Raw genomic sequence first — 20024 nt, 5'->3', positions numbered from 1 at the left:
TGCAAGCTTAGGGTGATGACCAGCACCCAGCTCATGCCTCAGCAGGAGCCTCAAACCAGGTAAAACTTGGCCTTGTCTTGCCTATCTTGCTTGCAGGGCCCAATCTGGGAAGTATACTCTGAGCACACCGAACTGCACACGTAACAGCCACAGGGAGAAGGAAGCAATGGCAGTCTCCCCTACAACCTTTAGCCCAGCAGTTGGGGAACTCAACTGGAATGTAGAAGAGCCTGGTTCAATTCCTTCTTCTGCCTGATGAACAGAACAGGTTTGAACAGGGGTCTCCCAGGTGCACGCCCTAACCACTGAGCTATGGGATATTCTGACGTGTGGCTCCCTCAATCTCCCGGTCTGTTCCTCTGCGTATTAACAATGCATTGCCCTGGAGAACGTGAGTGAATGAGAATGACTCTATAGTTCTGTGGATAGTGAACTCACCTTGTAGGTGAGATGCCACTGTTCATATCCCTTCTCCTCCTCAGGCACAGCTGGGAATTGAAGTGGAGTATCCCACACCCTGGATGCATGGGTGGTGGGTATCAAAGGCAGGGGAAGTCTAAGCCTGCCCAAACTGCCTGCGTGGTCCCACCCACACTCCACCCCAGGCCTCTCCTGCTTCCCACTGTGTCCCCGCTGTGGCCCTTACTTCCCATGGTGCCAGGGCCCCGGGCCAATGGCACTGGAACAGGGGGAGTCAGGGAGCCAGGGCCCTCCCACATTTGAAAGTGTCTTGTTCACTTTTCGCCTTGTTCACTTCTTCCTCCTCCCCTCCCCCCCTCGCCCCAAGGCCTCACTCCCAGCCAGGCCAGTGTGGAGCCCAGGCAGCTGTGGGGAGCCGTGGCAGACCCTCCACCTGCCCAGGGTGCATGGGGGCTGAGAGCAGCCCCCAGCCTGTGTCCTCGCTGCCCGGGCTCCCTGGCACCCAGGGCAGGAGGAGTGTCCACAGCTTCACACTGGTTCCCCATAGCTGCATGCACGGGTCTTCCCGACCCAGCTCCTGTGGGGGGCAGCCTCAGAGCCTCAGCCTGAGCAGCTGTGAGGAGCCAAGGAGTCACTGACAGGGGGGCTACCTGCCTTCTCCTCCACCTCGGGGAGGGGTCCCCACCCTCTCCACTTTTGGGAGCGCTCCGGTGCCCTTGCCCCAGGCTGGGGCTGCTGGGGACTGGCCTGCAGCCAGGGACTCCAGGCGGCTGGTGCCGGTGCATGTGCCACCCGCCCACCCAGTGCTCTGGAGCTGGGAGCTGTGCTGCCCGTTCACTCACCTGCCTGGAGCTCCAGAGCTGGGGAGGGGACCTCTGGGCTCCAGCGGGGGAAAGGGGAGGGGTGGGGCCCCAGGCAGAAGGGGCAGGCCGGCTGGGGGCTAGCCTCCCCAAGCCCACTGTTCACCCCGCTGCCCCTGCCTGGCTGAGTAACCTATCCCCTGAGCTAAATGTTATAATGGAGGCCTCTTCCTCCTCCCAGTTTTGTGTGGCATCAGGCGTGTGCCACCACCAAGGAAAGACTTAAGTACCTGACTCAAAGAGAGGGTTCTTGGCTGTGGATCCAACCTCCCCCCCAATCTAGGCACCTAATTCCCCGATAGGGGTGGGGCTTAGGACACATTCCTCTCTTCAGCATGTGCTATTGGTTAGCTGAGGCACTCCACACCCAGCATACACTTGCTCTTGTGGATCCCATTCTTAGGCGCCTATCTCTCCCCATGCATCACATAGGCAGCCTGGGCGCCTAACTCAGGCTTTGTGGATGACATGCTTGGGGAGTGGGATGGTTGTTTTGTTAAAGAGGCTTGGTGGCCCAGAAGGAAGGGGTGTGAAAATGTTCTGTTTCAGCTAGTCTGTTGACTTGACCCTGTTTCCTGACGGAAGGTGATTTTGGTGGTGTACTTTTAGGTGCCCCGTCATGCCTAAATGTCGCTATGGGCTTTGGAATTGAGAACTTCTGGGAGTGGAAATGCTCCTGAGGGAGAACCTGGGTCAAGGCACTGGCTGAGAGAGATGAGGGAAAAGCCTCTCGGAGTTGTAGTCCATGGGGGTCAGAGGAACTACTTTAGTTCGGTATTTTGCCTAAATTTCTCTTCAGCCAATAAACTGTGCCCTTAGGCAAGGGCTGGAAACCGATTCTGCCGTGGCATTGCTCCTTCCTGGGCTGACAAGCTAGCTCACCAGCTTACAAATTCCTTTATCTTTAAAAGCGTCAGCTGTTTCCAAAAGGTAATGGCAGACGTTCTTTCGGACACATATCTATTTCCAGTAACTCCAGGAAAGGACTCAGGTTTCCTTCCCACTTAGTTAAAGGCGACCTGCAATGAAGGACAAATTCTGTGGCACTCTATAAGGTTAGGCCTTCTGTCTTTTGCAACCCCTTTGAGATAGATTATTAGTTCCTATTCCAAGCACAAGTTTACCTTTTACAAACTCATTGCGCTCCTCAAACTCAAAGTATTCAACCAGTTGCTATAGGTTTCTAAAAAAGGCTTCAACTGTGTCCTCCTTCACTTTGGAACAACTGATGAAAACGTGCTCTCTTGCAGGGCCGCCCAGAGTGGGGGGGCAAGTGGGGCAATTTCCCCCAGGGCCCAGGCCCTGCAGGCGCCCCCACAAGAATATAGTATTCTATAGTATTGCAACTTTTTTTTTATGGAAGGGCCCCCTGAAATTGCTTTGCCCCAGGCCCCCTGAATCCTCTGGGCAGCCCTGCTCTCTCATGTTATATTCCTCGTATGGACAGGATATTCATAATGCCTTTGGAAAAATATTATCATGATCACCCTCATCTTTTCTGCTGCTAAAGTGGGTTGCCTTAAAAACCATTCTCTTCCTCTCTTACTTAGGCATCTCCTATTTCATTCTTTAGCTTTGTGACATCACTCCAAGGCTTTGTAGCTCTCTCTCTCTCAGTATGTTTACGAGGCCATGATGGAAAACTCTACAAATTCTTCCCTGGATTAATCAACCTTAATATTTACAATGAAAGAGGACATCACACTATTGTATTAGGAGCATAGACTTTCTATACATCAGTTAAACACCCAAAGCAAAGCCTTGAAGTAAGAGAAAATCCCAAAAACTGCACTAAAATATGGCTTAAGGGCTTAAAACAGGGTCTCTCTGTTTTAACACTATATTTCCCTATTCCATTGTTCTATTTACAATTTAATGAAGATAAATAACAATCCAAATATGTAGAAAAGCAAAGCAGAATCTCATTAATTTACAGAGACTCATTAACAGAAAGGATGGATGGTTAGTGGACTTCCTGTGTGACACTGAGCAAGTCAGTTAATCTCTACGACTCAGTTGCTCATTTGTTAAAAAATGAGATAATGTGTCTTTTCTCCACATATGCCTAGAGAAGGCAGGGAACTGATCAAGTAGACCTGACCAAATAATTGTTTTTTTGTTCAGTAGCTGAACCAAAACATTAAAAAAAAAGTTTCAAACTGAATTTTTTCAGATTTTCTTCACCAAAATAATGTCAGTGAGGTTGAATGAAATGTTGTTTTGAATTGATATTTCATTTTGAAAATGTCATTTTTGAAACAAAATATCAAAACAGCTGATTTCAAAAATGTCAAAACAAAACCTTTTGACATTTCTTGGGGGGAAAATCTGGGTATTTTTCATGCAAAACTATTTGCTGAATTTGGTCTGAATTTGCAAATAGTTAAAAATACACTCTTTTTGGGGGGGGGATCAAATTTACCAAAAATCTTTTTTGTCCAGCTCTAATTATAAGCTCTTTGGGACAGGGAATATCTTTTTCCCAGTAATTTGTACCTGGCATAACGAAGCTCCAGTCTTGCGTGGTGTCTTTAGGCACTACTGTAACACAAAAAATAAATTAAATAAAATATCGTAGTTTTCATACCCACAAAAAAAAAGACAATAAAATGTTAAACTTGATACGTACTAAACCTAGAAATTCTGAGTTAAATCTAATACAGATGTCCCCTTTACCAAGTCTCAGACAACCACTAAGAAATATATAGAAAAGTATATTTAAATCCATTTCATATGTTATATGCTTTTTCTTCCATTTCTCTTCCCATTGGACCAAACAGAATACTAGTGTGTAGAAACGAACAGCTCTGTTGGCAGTCTTTGTGCGGAGGGCATGATCTACACTGCCGCCCAGGATTTGGATTATATGATAACATACATATAGGCCTGATTCAAATGGAAAAATTAGTGTGTCATCATGAGATCGCAGATGATTTCTGCCATATTTACCCCTTTTTTCCCCAATCCAGCTATCCTATGAACTATAAATGCAGTCTATAGCTGAGACACAAGCTATCAGGCTACTAATTATTATTAAGAGTTTGTGACATCAGTATGGAAGATATTTGCTTTTATTAATCATGAACACAGGGGTTCAAGACAATTTTAATGATCATTGAGGCTGCACACCACTTTCAGAAACCAGTTAATTCTGCAAATGTGTTATTATGACCACTTGGGCCACAAGTGACTTAATCAATCCCATGTTGCTAAAAAAATTCAGTCACCCAATCAGGGAGCAGAAGCTACACCATGTGGCCAATCACACAACCCAAACATCAAACACTTGAAGCAACAGTTGTGGCAAATCATGTACAACTCAGAGGATGAAATCTGTTTGTATCAAATATTGGTCAAATACTTCAAAGAGCAAACAAATTTGTAAAACTTAAAATCTTTTTTCAGACAATGGGAGCTAAATTAATCAAATGTATTGTTTGGTGTGAATAGTCCACTCATGATCTACAGATAGCAGCTACACTAAGAGATCCAAAGAGGAGCTTTCTCCCTGCACAAGCCAGTGTGTGCTGTGAAAAGCTTTCCTTAGGCAGACGTCACTGTTCTTTGATTGTGAAACATCTTCCAGATGTAGCAGAAAAGAATAGCTTCAAAACAGCAGGTACCTACCTAATGGCAAACACTGGTAGTGTGGCCAGACAGAGGGCTCCAGAGAATTCAGAGAACTTGTGTTCAGCTAAAAGTTCTGATTGTCCTATGCATTAGGGCTGCTGTGGGTCACTTGAACAGCATAAATCAGCCCTGGAGCGGGCATGGCCAGCTGTTGGAGGAACATCCCTCACTGGGATCCCCAGATGGCATAGAGCTACTGTAGCAGCTCCTGTGACACCCCTCTGCCTACAGCGGGTGCAGAAGTCCTGGCTGGTGGAAAAGAGTGGGGCCAGCACATCATTGCATATCAGTCTCAGGTGCTGTAATGGCCATTAGGGTCAGTGTCCGGCAAATGGCATAAACTGAAGCAGCCCTTAGGCTGCTCTAACTTAAATCATGGCAAACTGGTTTGGAGCCCAGCAGGCTCAAGATTGGAGTCCACAAAGGGGACTTAAAGTCACCTGTGCAGCTCCTCTCCCTGAATGCCAATGTTTGCTCTTCTGCCACTTTACAGGATCTGGGCTGAAAAATATTGTGAGAATTTCAGTACGCGCTGTATGTTGGCAGTAACACAGCATCCTTTTGTTTGCGTTGGAAATGAGTTTACTAGCACTGCCAACCTACTGATATTTAACTTAGCATCACATAAATTACGCCTTATGGGATATTTGATTTAACATTAGTGAAATGGCAGATCAATACACTTCACAGATAAAGACACGATGATTTTCTTTGTAGACCCCTGATTCAATTAATTTTATTCCTTGCTTTATTAATTTAATTTCAAAACAGATACTTAGAAAATGAGAGATACACATTGGCAATAGTGGATTGAGCCTCTATTCAGCACTCTCACAAAGACAGAGAACATGGAATCCTGGGCCATATTTTAGATTACAACCTTCTATAGTGTATCTGTAACACAATAAACTTACTTTAAAATGCTCAATTATTTAACATAGTAAGGGATGGCGTTCTGGGAAGGAGCTGATGGACTCGTGCATTTGTATAAGCTAGTTTGCTGTGCCTCAGAGAAACACATCATTAATTCATGCTGTGGGCAATCTTCTAATATGATCTTTGAAATGAATGAAAAATATTCATCCTTCTCTTAAAATACAGCTCTGCTCTGCAAGATGCCTGAAAAGCAGTGACAAAGTTGGGCTCCCAGTTTGTTCTCACTTAGTGATTTCCCCTTTGGATGTGCTTAGCTTTTGCTAAGTTGTCACTTGGCAATCTGCCCTGAGTAGGGAGCAGCACGTAGCTGTGCTGTATTTTAGGGGGGAACTGGCCTATATCAGCAGCAGATTACATCCATCTCTGGCAAGCTCAGTTGGTCTGAGTGGTGCTTTGGGGAGGGAAACAGAACCAAGGCTCTGCACATCCCCACACCCAGCTTGTAATCCTCCATGGACAGCTTTCCCCTCCCCCCACCTCACTGGGTCCCACTGGTAACATACCCAGTGCAGGGGACTAAAGCCCTCTTACTTCCCTGAGCAGGTACCTTGCCCTTTGTAAGTATTAAGTCATCTGATTGGCAGGACTGGAAACTAAGGGCACAGTGTCCCCTCCCAGAAAGGGGAAACTGAGTAATTCTCTGTAGGGAGTTTTTGTGTATTACCCTTCCTGGGGTGTGCGGACAATAACCATAAGGAGAAGGCAGAGGATATGGCCTTCTGACCGTGTGGATACCTTTAAATCTATGGAAGGGATATGGCTTTCTGAGCAACTGAGCAGAAAGTTAATCCCTCCAAACAGCTGCCTAAAGTCCCCATTCTGCCAGGAAGCAGCACTTACTCCTAGTTGTCTCAAACCCTAATATGTATTTGAATGGGACATATGGTGATGGGATATCAGATATTAAACCTTTGTTGCAACTTCAGCGCAATATTTTTATATAACAGAACATTATTGAAGTTACAAAGTCAAGAACTCAAAAGTTTAGGAGATGCCAGAATGAAGGTTGTCTGTGCAAGGCTGGTGTGTGGTTGTCCCACACCAATCCCCTCACAGTCAGGGTCTTGTCCCCTTTGTATTTGGATCAGGCAGCTTCCTCTTCCTCACTGGCTGGACACTAACGGGCGGAGGGAGGGGTCATTGAGAGCACAGGAGAGACAGGTTCACCGGTCTCAGTTTTGGTACCTGTCCACAGCACCAACCCAGAACTGTCTGGGAAAGTCTTGTGTGCAGGAGCATGGTCGGTGTAGGCAGAATCTTCAGCTGCAAAACTCTGCTGAGCATGTGCAAACTGATTTTTTTCAATGGCTGTACCTTGACCAAATTTGGGTGAATTTTCACACAGATGGCAAAAGGCTCATCCTTAACACAAAGGCCTCCTTCAAAGAAGGGGTTGCTAGAGTTTTTTCTTTATTAAAAAAAAAAAAAAAAAGATTGTCAGGACTCTCTATCATGGGCAAAGCATTCTATTTTCCCCTGGCCTTGTTCTTGGACATGGATGAACTGTTTTGGCTGACACTTTCAAAAATATTCACTGAGGCAGACACCCAGCACAAACAATTTTAGCCCAATGGTTAAAATTTGGCAATGTTATAAGCAACTGAAAACCAGGTCATACAGTGTGGGGCAACCAAGTAGGAGTTGCTACTGGCTCTGCCTGTAATAAATAGGACCTGTAGCATTCTCTTTAACTTGTTTGGAAGCAAAAATTATCTGTGAAAGCTTTGGAAAAATCTTTTAGGAAAAGAGACAGTTTTAATGGCTTTATACAATACCACAGACTAACACTAATTATAAAATTGCAGTCAGATCGAGAGACTTTCTAACCGAAATGAGTTCTTTTCTACTCTCATCTGGGTTTGCCTTGCTGCATACTTTATGCGCAGTGTGAGAACTTTAACACATTAGCCTATCACCAGCCTAAGAGCCCATTCATCATTGTCCCTGTCACACATAATGTCAAATATGTTCAAAGCTGTCTGTCCATCATCCTCTCTCCAACCTCATCGCACTTTTTCCCTGGAGTATCCCTCGTTACCATTGAATGTTACAATTTCCATGACTGAGTAAAAAAAAAAAAAAAAAAAACCAGAAGAAAAAAAATTCATCAAAGACCCCCAAGCAGGAGGCAGGAGGTTCTACATTTTTTCCTGACTGCTTTAGATCACCTTAAATGGGCAAAGTCAAGTAGTTTAGGCCAGGAATTTAGGTTTTATAAAATGTATGGCTGATCAATTTTTTTTTTTTTTTTGCAGGGAGTAGAGAGAAGTATTTGGATTTCTCCATTCTGTTGTAGGGAGACATGTGAATGGGAACAAAAAGTGCCAGAAAACCCCCAAATTTGCTAAAGGGTAGAACACTCCCCATGCCTGCAGAGACCACAGAAGCCACATCCATGCAAAGACCAACCATGGAAGCTCTGTGGCGGGGTTGGGCACAGAAAGGGGCAGAGCTGAAGGCTCTCCCTATTTGCAATGTGTTGTGAATTTCCTGCATAAATCCATGCAGTAGTTACCGCAGGTTACAGCAATAGCAACTCTACGGCAAGCTTACAAACGCCATCTGGGGAGCATTAATGTCAGCACAGGGGATGCAGCCATGTTGCATCCAACAGAAACTTGGCATCTGGCTGCTTTCACTGACCATACTCCCTTTTCTCCTCTGCGTTGTTTCAAACATCTCCTCTGGAGGGAAAATATGCCTTGAACTCAGAGCATTCACTCTCAGAGATTCTGGCGCATGCTTTGCCCTCCCATGTATAGGGGAAAAACCTCAATATTGATGTAAAATTAATACATACAATTGTTATATTGAGGTGTGTGTTAGGCCATGAAACTTGCCTGTATCTTCAGTGAAACTTGGGCTATATTGATCATTACTTTCATACATATGGTGCTTGGAGAAAAGTACCTCAATGTGCATATATTTGTATTTAATTATATGAAATATTCAAGCTAATCAAAGGAATTCCAGGAGGCTTCTGCTTTCTGTCACCCTGGGGACAAGCAAATGTCAAGAACGTAAACCCACCTTCACCATAAAACTGTTTCTTACCCCTATAAAGTGTTAATACAAATCCAAAATATCTGCATTTTAAGTGTTGTCTTACTTTAATGTTCTATGCCCATTTTTATACAACATTAGAAAAATGAATGTAAACTTGGTGGCTCTGATTGCTTTGCACAGAATATTTGATAGGAGTTTTAATGTAAAGACTCCAGTTGGTCAAAAAGACGTCAAAGAGAAGTAACACTGACGCTCCTTGTCGAATCATAAAACTTAGGGGTGAAGTGGGCCTTCAAAACCCCTACACTCTTTTTGCAAGAAAATCTCTGCTTGTGTCTTTTGAACTTTAGAGAAACTTTCGTTGGGAAGCGTTTTCTAGAAAAACCTTTATTTATTGAAGTGGCAAACCATTTTGAATGGCATATTTGCAAGAATTTTAACTAAATGCAAAGCATCTCATATAATTTCCTAACATCATTGCTATGTAAATGGTGAAATGCTTTATGTACCCTACATGGAGTACACTGAGCTTACTAAACTAATTACTAATGTAAGACGACATTTAAGTATAGAATATTTATATTAATGGGGAAATCATTAATTAATTAATTAATGGCAGTGCTCAAGCAGCTTCCTCGCCATCTCTGGAGGAGTTCCTTACATGGCTCTTTCTAAGTAACAGATTTAAATATTTTCTTCAATTTCACAGGATTTAGTTGATTGCTGACCAATTAAAAACTGGCTGGTTATTAATAACCATACAGCTCCCACCTGCCCTTAAACAACATTCTTTTGCCCTCTTGTAAACATGCTTAGCTATCAAAAGATACACTAGCCCTGGACTCACTATAATTTTGGGAAATGAGACCTTGGTCTCAACTTCCCAAGAGAAAAAGTGCCCCACCAAAGGTGGGTCTACTCGCAAAGATATAATCTCTGCTGAACTTTCTCCACAGAGAGGCATGCAGAAGATATTGTAATGAAAGTAACCAGTTTATCATTTGTGTTGTGGTGTTTTACCTAATGTTTTCTTTTCATTTAATAATAAAATAACCATGGTTAATTAGTGAGATTATTTTGCTTGGTTTTAATCATGGTCCCCCAAAGGTATGTAAAGAACCCCTCTGACTAATGTAGTGAGAGCCACACCCCTGAACTGGCAATAAAGGAAACAACTTGGATGAGCTGTCCTATCATTTCTTGTTTCTTTGAACTAAACATTTTAGTAATTTTTAAAATAAAATCACTTGGTGGCCAACATTTTAAAACGACCTCTTGCCATGCTACACACAGATGTCTCCACAGAAAGGTCAGATGGCCAGCCTCTGTGTAATGACATCCATCATGGGAAATCAGTGGGAACTGAACCCAGAACTTTCAGCACTGGTCTCGACCCACTTGAGCTAGTAGCAGACTGTTATCCTCTGAATGGGCAGTCCATGGAGAGGCACACAACACAAAGCCAGGGTCTTACAGTTGCAACTCACCCACTGCAGCATTTTGCTTGGGTATAATACTCCAGGTGATTGAATTTACTAAGCAGACAAAAACAATTTAGGTGTTTTAATAATCTCAGGGGGACATTATCAACATAGATAGGAAGTTTTTAATACATGATTTTATCCCAATAGAGTCCATTGAAATTCTCTCAAAGAAGACATCCAACCATCATCAGAGTTACAGATATTTTCTGGTTAAGGATTGAATTTTTCATGAATGCCTGTTAACTGAACAAAAATTAGCATTCAGCACATTAGAGGCACACTTCAAAGAGACTGATGTAATCTAGTCAGTATTTTTTGAATATTCATTTGTATACCAGCATACTGCCAATGTTACAATTGAAAGAACTCTTAACTACCAATATTTTTCAATACCTTTAAGTATCCTTTTTGTGTTTTATATGTTAATGTATTCATTACAGCAGGTATGAGCTGGTTCCAGTGTGCTATCATAGCGTGTCTGATTTGCATTTAAAGGAAGTTTGGGACTTCTGTAAAATCTATTTATATCAGAGTGTTAGTTGTGGTGCCAGACAGTGATTGAGGGATATGGAAATGAAGGGAGAATGGATGGTATTGCAGTGAAGACATTAGAATGGGACTCACTCAGGAGACTTTGGTTCTATTTCTGGCTATGCAACTAACATTCTGTGTGCCCTTGGCCAAGTTTCATCAGGGACTTCATTTCTCTGTGCCTCAGCTCCTCAGCCCCAAGAGATGGATAATAATTCTCCCCTGCGCACAGGGCTGTTATGAAGATGAATTCATTAATGTTTCTGAGATGCTAAGATACTATAGCGATGGAGGGACATACCTATCTAAACCAGCGGTTCTCAACCTTTTTACCATTGTGGGCCACATCCCATACTACCTGTGTGGCCCTGAGGATGTCACATGGGTTGCAGCTCTGTGCTAACTGGCCCTCAAGCAGCCCGTGGGCCACAGGTTCAGAACCACTGATCTAAACAGATTGATTGTATGAGGTAATACGGACAACAGTTCCAACCTGTCCTCCCTTTGTTTACAAGTTCTGCTTTTAAAACTTAAACAGGCCTTGCTCTTGGAGGAAAAGTGGAAATCTCCAGAGCAGCAGAGGCAGCTTGAATGTCAGTCGTTGGAGGAAAAAGACCTGCAGCAGGTCTGCTGGGTTTGAAGCCCAGGATTTTGTGCCTAAACCGTTAATTGAGGCTGCAGATTGAGGCCTATAAAACCACCAAGGCCCAGACTGGGCAAACAAAGAAGGGAAGGGTGGGCGTAGTGCCCAAGTACTAAATAGTGCTAAATAACAAAGATTTAAATATAAAAGAAAAAGAAATATAAGAACAATGAGAGAAAAAGCAGTGAGCCACATGGCTAGCTATAGCGAATGCAGCAATGCTCTGTCTCAAGCTGCAGGAGGTTGAAAAGGAACTGGAGCAGTGTCAGGTCAATCCTCCCCTATATATCCTCACACTGGAGCATGAGGCTGGACAGACCCAGAGACACTGCTGATGAAGATCTCTGATCAAGAGCACACATCCTCAAGTGAAGCACCCCCAGGGACACTACTCAAAGCCGCAGCAGGGATCAATTGCAGGTGCAAAGGAGAGTTCTGATGTTAATAAAATATTACACATAGTTTTCCCGTCTTACTTGGCTTCCATAACATAGTCCTAGTACAGCTGCATGCAATTATTATTCCATACATTTTGACCTGACCAATCAACATAGTCACCCTGCTGCTCAGGTGCAGTCAAGAAGTGCACAACTAAGGAGGGGCTGGCTGTGTGCTGGGTTAGTCCCCCAGCATAAGTGAAAGCAGCCTGCAGGTAGTTATAAATTATACTGCCAATGGCCCTGAGGGACTAACCACCAGGGGACCACCAAACCCTGGCCACGTCACCTTTTTCTCATTCATGCTCACTACAGCGTCCGCAGGGAAGGTGGAGGTGCTTGAGTGGCAACACTGTCTATGCCACCCGATACTCCTCCTGCACCAGTGTTAGAACCACTTTACCACCAGCAGAACAATGCCAAGTGGCCCTAATACAGCCCAAGATTAGGACCAGTGTCTGCATAAGCAGACCATCGAATGTGTGACTTTTTGCTATTCACTTGACCTCAAAACCTTCGCTTGCAACGGCGTGACCAGACTGGCTGAAGAATCAAGCATTACCCTGCACCTGAAATGCCTTAGCAGACCCTGTGGGAGCATTTCCTTATTTCCAGACCTGTAGAGGTCTCAGAGTGCCCTCTGGTGGCGATACAAAGGCAGTAGATAGCACTCTGGCTGCTCTGGTACATCATTGTCTTGACTGGAAACAAATACGGAAGCAGAGTCAGAAAAATAAATTATTACACCTGTTTGTTTTAAGCTCAAAAGATCATAGGAACCTCGAGCCAAAAATAAATTTCACTGTGTGTTAATTTTTGTAAAACTGGAGACAAATTCCATGAGGAATATTAAAACGTAAATGTCATTGACCCAAAACCAGCCATGTGGTGTGAGATAGCTACGTTAGGGTTGCTGAGAATCCAACTTTTTTTTTTAAACCTTCGGGATTATTTAAGTGCATGTCTTAAGACAGGTACCTTAAATAGGGATCTTCTCTAAGGATTCTGCAGGAGTTTTGTCTTTCTTAAAACAGGCTCCTTTAGGGCTCCAATGGGTAGTTAGTGTCTCTCCAAGTGTTAACCAACACGATAGTACAGTTTGACTGGCTTGGAACTGAGCAGGGAACTGCACTATTCCCAGGGAGGCTAATGTTCCTCTCATGTGCTATGGCACATCATATTGATTTTACAAATCCCTTCCTTGAGTGTAATAGTTTAATAATTTGACCTTCATAATTTCTACAGTAAGTTAATTTCTTTCGCCTTTCCTGCTTCCTGTGAAGATTACTAAACCATCATCCCTTGCTTTTTTTCTTAGGTCTCTGCAGTAGTAGTATTTGCTCCATCACAGACAGAAGCGACTAACAGAACTCGAAAAATCACACTAATCCACCTGGTCAAGTGGAGAAGGTATCATGGGATGCCAGAAGATCCAGACTTCATCCACTTCAATATCTGGAGAAAACACAAGCCAATGAAAGAAGAGCTTAACTCTGAGTAGTAAGATGGCATACCAGATAATACTTTATTTTGATGGACGCATAAATGCGGAAAACATTTTACAGACAAGTAAAAGAAGATGTCCCTTCCCAAAGAGCTTAATGCTTTCATCCTACAAGGAGAGGGATGCACGCAGGTCCCTCTGTTTGCACAAAGCCCCATAGACGTAAATGGGGCTCTGTACAAACACCTATCTCTGCATATATTGCAGGATGGGGCATGTAACATGGTGTAGGATAGTTAACACTGTAGGGTAGGGAGAAGAAAGGTTATCAATGATTAGATCATGTGGTTGCTTTGTTTAGGGAGTGTAAATTTGAAGAGAGAGCTGTGGGTGTAGGTATTAATGAAACTGTTAGTAAAAGAGAACGAGTAGGGTTTATAGGCCACAATGAATCAGCATTTTAAGGAGAGGGTAAAGGCCTTAGTATCTCTGATACAACTTCTTTATCCCAACAGGAAAATAAGCCAGTTTCTGCATTTGGATTTTAGATAATCTCTTGAAATGTAGGGATTCACGGGACCATCAACATTAAAGTCCATTTACATTTTTAAAAGAAAACAATTTTTCACCAATTACACCCTAAAAACTTACATACAATGCTTGCAAATTGAACATTTTAATCTTTTTTTGACCCAAGTGGTTAGCCAATATTTGGATTCTTGCGGGTTGTTTCTGTTAAGGGGAGAAATTGATGAGAGACAGGTATTTCTTTGGTGCAACCCTATTTATTTATAAAAAGTGTACACAACGTCCTGTTTCCCTGAACATAGGCAGAATCCAACAATTGGAGAAAGTTTCTTTGCTCATAGTTCCAAGCCTCTTTCCAGCCAGCACTTTACCCAAAGCTCTGAGCTTTTTCTCAGGATCATGCTAAAAGTGCTGTTTTGCTGTCTCTGGGCTTCCTTGCTGCCTTCTCTCTCTCTCTCTCTGACACACATATGCACCTCAAACAATATGCAGCCTCTTGCATTTGCAATCAGTTCCCAGTGAAACCCTTCTGCCCACATAGCTCAGATTCCTGACTGACCTTGCAAGTAGCCTGCATTTTTGGTAGAGGTGCCTATTGTTTCTGATATCTATTCTATTAAGGAGCTTAATTGCTTTTTACATTTACTCTGAATGAAGGGCAGCTGTTCCACCCACCAGCTTCAATAAATTTCCAATCAACGCCCTACATAACAATACATTATTTTCTCATTCTGCACCATTTTCTGCTATTGCTTGTGAAACTTCAGCAGCCTTGTTAACACCTTGCTAAACCCACGCATGAGCACCACTCTGGAAGCCATACTTTTCCTTCCACTGCTTAAGGGAACTGCTTTTCATTTGTCTGCCATGTATATATCATATGCCCTTACAATGTCTCAGAGGGCTAGCAGTGCTAGTCTGTATCCACAAAAACAATGAGGAGTGAGGTGGCATCTTGAAGACTAACAGATTTATTTGGGCACAAGTTATCATGGGTAAAAAACCCACTTCTTTAGATGCCCTTACAATGCTTGCCACCTCCCATGTGCTGAGAAAGTGGGCATGGACAGACAGTAGGAGAAACAGGGTCCAGCAGAAAAAAATTAAAAATCTTTCAAGGGACAAGAGGGTTATCCCACAAGGAAGAGCACTGAAATTCCCAGAGCTTTTTGTAAAGATAAAAGAGTCCCAGGCCCTTGTTTCCTCTACACGAGTTAAAGGAAATAATTAATTCCATGACATATGAGAAGAGTTCTGGTTCAGGTTTTACAGCCAGGTGTTTCTGGACACTGTTTTTGTTACTGTACAAAATGAATCCAAAGAGAAATGTTTTCTCTGGGAGACTGAGCTCTCTGATTATCAGTAGAGAAGATTTGAACAGAAATTCGGAAGCTTAGTCATAGAGATCCCTCCTAAATCAGAATTGTACCATTCTAAGGAAGATTTTTGTGAAATGTCAAAGTAATTTCTAGACCATTCACCCATCCTGACCCATTAAGATTCCTAAAAGCTAAACAGGCTTGTGCCAAGAGGCCCTAACTAGGTTGGAGTCCTGTCGTGCTGGGTGCTGTGTAGACCTATAGCAAAAGGCAGCCCCAGCCTCACAGAAGAGCTTATAATCTAGTAAGACAAAACATCACAGGCGGGAGGGAACAAAAACAGTACAGGGGCTATCGTATATATACTCCTGGCTATGCGCCCCCTCATATACTAAAAAATAACTTCCCATTTACACCCTTCAAACATCTAACTTCTAACCCTCCTCAACACAATCATCTCTTGAGCTGGAGTTGAACATACTTAACGCAGTCTGTTCACATAGGTCGGTACCTCCAGAACTCCTTCCAATTAATCACTATCTTTGATAATGAGATTCCTAGAACTGAACACAATTTCTGGCAGAGTTGCAATGGAGCTGTAGAGAGGAAATCTATTAACCTCTATTCATTGATAGGATGTCTCTATGTATGCAGCCTGTAACTGCACCCATCTTTTCTTTGCAGCTGCCAAAATGATATTGCAAACTCATGTCTAATTTGATATGATGCAAATCCTCCCAAGTCTCTCTTGGCATTACTATTCTCTAGGTTTGTCCCTCCCCAATCTCTATGGATCCTTTTGTTTTATTACTCTGCCCTCATTGGTATTTGTGCCTACTTTCAATTTAATATTACTTGAAAATGTCATTAATTTGGTGTTTATTTCCTCTTACAAATCAATAATGAAGATACTGAATATGACTAGACCCGACCCAGGTTCGTGCTGGACTCCTCTGGCCTCACACCATCTCTATACTTCGATGTTTAAACAGTACCATTTTTATATAGTCCATAACAAGGGAGAGTTCATGACCTGTTCTGAACAGAATATACGCACACTATATAAAGTCCACATTTATTATCTTCCTGGGGCTTGGGCTTTACTGGACAAAATGTTGAAATTAAAAAACTAAAACAAAAAAACAACAACCAAAACTTCATCCAGTTCCACAGTTGGTTGAAGAATTATTTTTCCCAGTATTTTTCATAATTTCCCTTCCCTTTTTTTGTTCATTTTTTACCAGTTTTATATTTAGCATAGTTTAGTAATCACAGATATTAAAAGCCACATTAGCTTACATTCCTTTTGATAACTCAAGAAGCAATATGGCATTTTGAGGTGAAAGTATTTATCACCTTAAAACTCCAGGATAAAGCTGAATAATACACAACAATATAATTTTTATTTTGTTTTATTGATATTCATTAGTGAAGAAAATGTAAATTTTATCTTTCTGATGTGTTACAACTGCTTTCTGGTGGTTGGACAGCTCCTACTGTTGATTTAAAGGCTAAATAATAATATTTTCCAAATTGCATGATTAGCTTTTTCATTTTTAATTCTCACATGGTATTGCTCTCTCTCTCTGGGTACATAAAATGGCCCATATAACTCAATTATTTTTCAGATCTAATTGTTATTCTATCTAGTTTTAAAGATACATTCAAATAAAAAGATATTTAAAGTTACTTGCAGTAAGTGCACATATACAACAGCAAACAGAGCTGATGACATCTTACTAAAACTTTTTTTTAAAGTTCATAGAATAAATAGAAGTCTTCAAACACATGCAATATTTGGCTCATGTGTTTTCTCTCAAAATATCATTGCACTATTGTAATATCTACTTCATTCAAAGACATCCTTCTCTTGTCACAAAGACTAAAAGACAGTTCCATTGATACAAGAAATGATCAGTGCTAATAATTTAGTAACAGTCTGGTACAAATGGCAATTCACGGCAATTACACATAGTGCAGTATTGGTGGCAATAAATAAACTGGCTGCTTGATTTTAAACTTCACAGAGACTACAAGGGAAAAAGCAGATGCTGATTTTTTAAATGAAAGCTCAAAAATAATCTTCTCTTGGCTACAGAAATGTTTTGTCCCTTTTTATGTTAAGAGCTAAAAAATATTCTTGCAAGCACCTTGCATAAAACTGGGAGGGACAGGAAAGAAAATTCTAACAAATAGTGGGCTTTTCTGATTGAAAGCACATGGGCTTATTATAGCAGGGGAATAAAAATATGTTTTCAAATGGCTGTTACTTCTGGCAAGTTTACAACACGTGGATGGAAACAGGTTTCTATCAAAAATGATGAAAGCTAAGTAGAAAATAGCCTCACCTTGTTATAAAACCACTTAGTGGATTGTTTTCTTTATATATAAAACCTGTAGCAAAAAGTCAAATATAAGCTCAAAAGCTGCTTTCCCTTGCTTGTACCATATTCTGTTACTAAATACTTTTGTGGTTCTTCACTGCATGATATTTCAAGCACACACCTTTTTCCAAGACTGCTTTCGCTAAACGATCTTTTCAAACAAGACAGTTTTCCAATCTGTTCAGTGACTCTGGCTCCCAGGAAGTGGTTGCCATGTTATCTTGTGAGTGTGAAAACTAGTCTCTTTAGGGATTGTTTGTAAGGTGTGATTTTCAGTGTCAGCAAGAGAACACAATGTAAAGCATTTTTCCTTCCACAATCCAGTGCAATATTGAAAAAAATAAAGTGAATCACACAGAATACAGATGTGCCAGAAGAAACAGCAGTAGTGGAAATGTGTCATTTTTCCAGGCACATAGCAGGCCTGTTGACCTCAAAACATAGTACTAGTTCAAGTTTATCATACCAGGAAAAACAAAACAAAAAAACAGAAAAATGTCTCATCAATTCAAGCATAACTGCCACACGCTCAGATAACCCACTTCATCCACAAGGGCAAAATGAAATTAACACAGATGCTAAGCTGACTACTTTGTTTAGCACTTACCAAAGCACAAATGCTCCCTGTTGCTGTTATTCCAATGTCTCAGATAACATGGTCAATAACCTTGCTATGCTAGGTCAAGTTAGGCTAGCTACAGAATTCATATTCTTCCATCCATGGATTGTTTTTTGTTTTTTTTTTTCAGTGCATCTTAAAAAAACCAAACACCTTTCAGAAGGTTAGCAAGTTAAACCCTAATACAGCAACTGCAGTGTCAGAACATTTTGCACTCAACTGAACAGTAAAATAAACAAATTAGTTACAATATATCTCGTACATATTTACAAACTGTACAAAGTTTACACACTTCTCCCATTAGGCACAAAGTTGATTTGTCAAACTCAGGAGGCAATGGAAGAAAAAAAAATTGGAGGCGGGTTCTTGGTATCTCTTTAAAAGTCTAGCCATAAAAATGTAGTCCTTCATCGTAAGCTAGTTTGCTTAGGGAGCTTGGCTCCCATTAGGATGCCAGAAGTTAGAGTTGCAGGGCCTTTCATCTGCATGCTGGAACCCACCATGGTTGGGAAGCTCCGATTCCTTCGAATGCCAGTGTTCAGCTGAATACCCCCGATAGCACTTGTTGCAGAAGGGCAGCCCAACTGAAGGCCTTCTGGGGCCAAGCCTCGGGGAACAAAGGCCCTTACTGGTCCTTGTGCCCCACAGAGAAGAGGTCCCTCATCATCAGTTAAGGGAGGCGCTTGCGTTTGCCCCGAGCTAACTACTTTGGCAATCCCGAACCGCTTTACTTTGTCCACAAGGTTAAGGTTGGAGACAGACACGTCGGTCTGACTCTCACTGTTCCTGATGTTCTTTTTCTCTCTCACCTCCTTCAAAATGGAACTGGCAGGTTTGGAAGCAAGGAAGTTGTCATAAGGAGGGCTGGTGCACTTGAACTCAAAAGCAGGTGGGGAAGAAGAGGGAGTCTGCATAGGTGAGTTCGGAGGAGTGGAAGGAATGATCGCCATTTTAGGAGAGTACGGGTTCAGGATGGTGCCTTTGCTGGCCCTGTCCCAGCTGTGTGGATTGTACACTGCTGCTGAGATGCCTCGTTCTTTAAGCAGCCACACCAGACCCAAGGATGTGCTCATCGTAGTTGTGGATTCTCGAAGGTTAGTGAAGGATTCTGCCAAGCTTAGGCGCCGAGGGGTGCATGGGGTAGCGACCGGGGTGCCTTTCAAATTGCCAAGGCTGCCGCAAGCTGGAGTAGGGGCCGCATTAAGGCTGAAAACAAAGGAAGAAAAGGTGAATTAATGAGCCCGGGTAAAGATTTTCAACGTGAACAAGTATTCCATTTATAAGGGAGCCTGAAAAGCCGACGCAAAAGATCTGCCGACTCTTGGAAATTTGCTGGATACAGGACATTGAGTTCTAAAGATCATCACTTTGAACATCTGGAGCTCAGCTTTAAACACCATTTTTGTCCAGAATGGCTGGATTAATGATTTCCCAGCACCCTGCATCAAACATCCTTTGACATAACCACAAATAAACGGTCTTTAATAATTCAGCTGCTAGAGTGTTTCCTCTTCAGCCACTGACTAGAATGGGATCAGTACTTGGCCCTAACTCCCAATGACTTTAATAGGGCAAGGATTAAGTAAATTGGAGTTGGCCACTGACTTCAATGAGACCAGGATATGGCTCAGAGCGGCAACTCCCCACCCACCAAACTGCTAATGGTTCCAGTAATGCTGTATCTTACTATCCCATGAGAGAAGCAGGTGGGAAGCAGAACCTGTTCTGATCAACTGGCTGCAGAAGTGGTTGTAACGGAGAAGCTGGGAGTTGGTATTTTCAC

General features: G+C 42.4%; 1 protein-coding gene across 8 annotated transcripts in view; it reads right to left on the bottom strand.

Annotated features, from left to right (window-relative positions):
• Positions 1 to 16634: 16634 nt before the first annotated feature.
• The window catches only part of TRAK1 (trafficking kinesin protein 1), a 136099-nt gene continuing 132709 nt past the window's right edge, over positions 16635 to 20024 (bottom strand). For 6 of the 8 annotated variants that reach the window (XM_039524010.1, XM_039524011.1, XM_039524007.1 and 3 more), the window contains one exon: positions 16635 to 19447. In XM_039524010.1, coding sequence (XP_039379944.1) covers positions 18649 to 19447 — 799 coding nt within the window. In that variant the 3' untranslated portion in view covers positions 16635 to 18648. The remainder of the gene's footprint in view (positions 19448 to 20024) is intronic. The other 2 variants (XM_039524013.1, XM_039524012.1) reach the window with 1 other exon arrangement.

This window comes from Mauremys reevesii, linkage group 2 (genome assembly GCF_016161935.1).
Source record: "Mauremys reevesii isolate NIE-2019 linkage group 2, ASM1616193v1, whole genome shotgun sequence".
In the NCBI taxonomy this organism is placed as follows: domain Eukaryota; kingdom Metazoa; phylum Chordata; order Testudines; family Geoemydidae; genus Mauremys; species Mauremys reevesii.
This window is presented reverse-complemented; position numbering and strand designations above follow the sequence as displayed.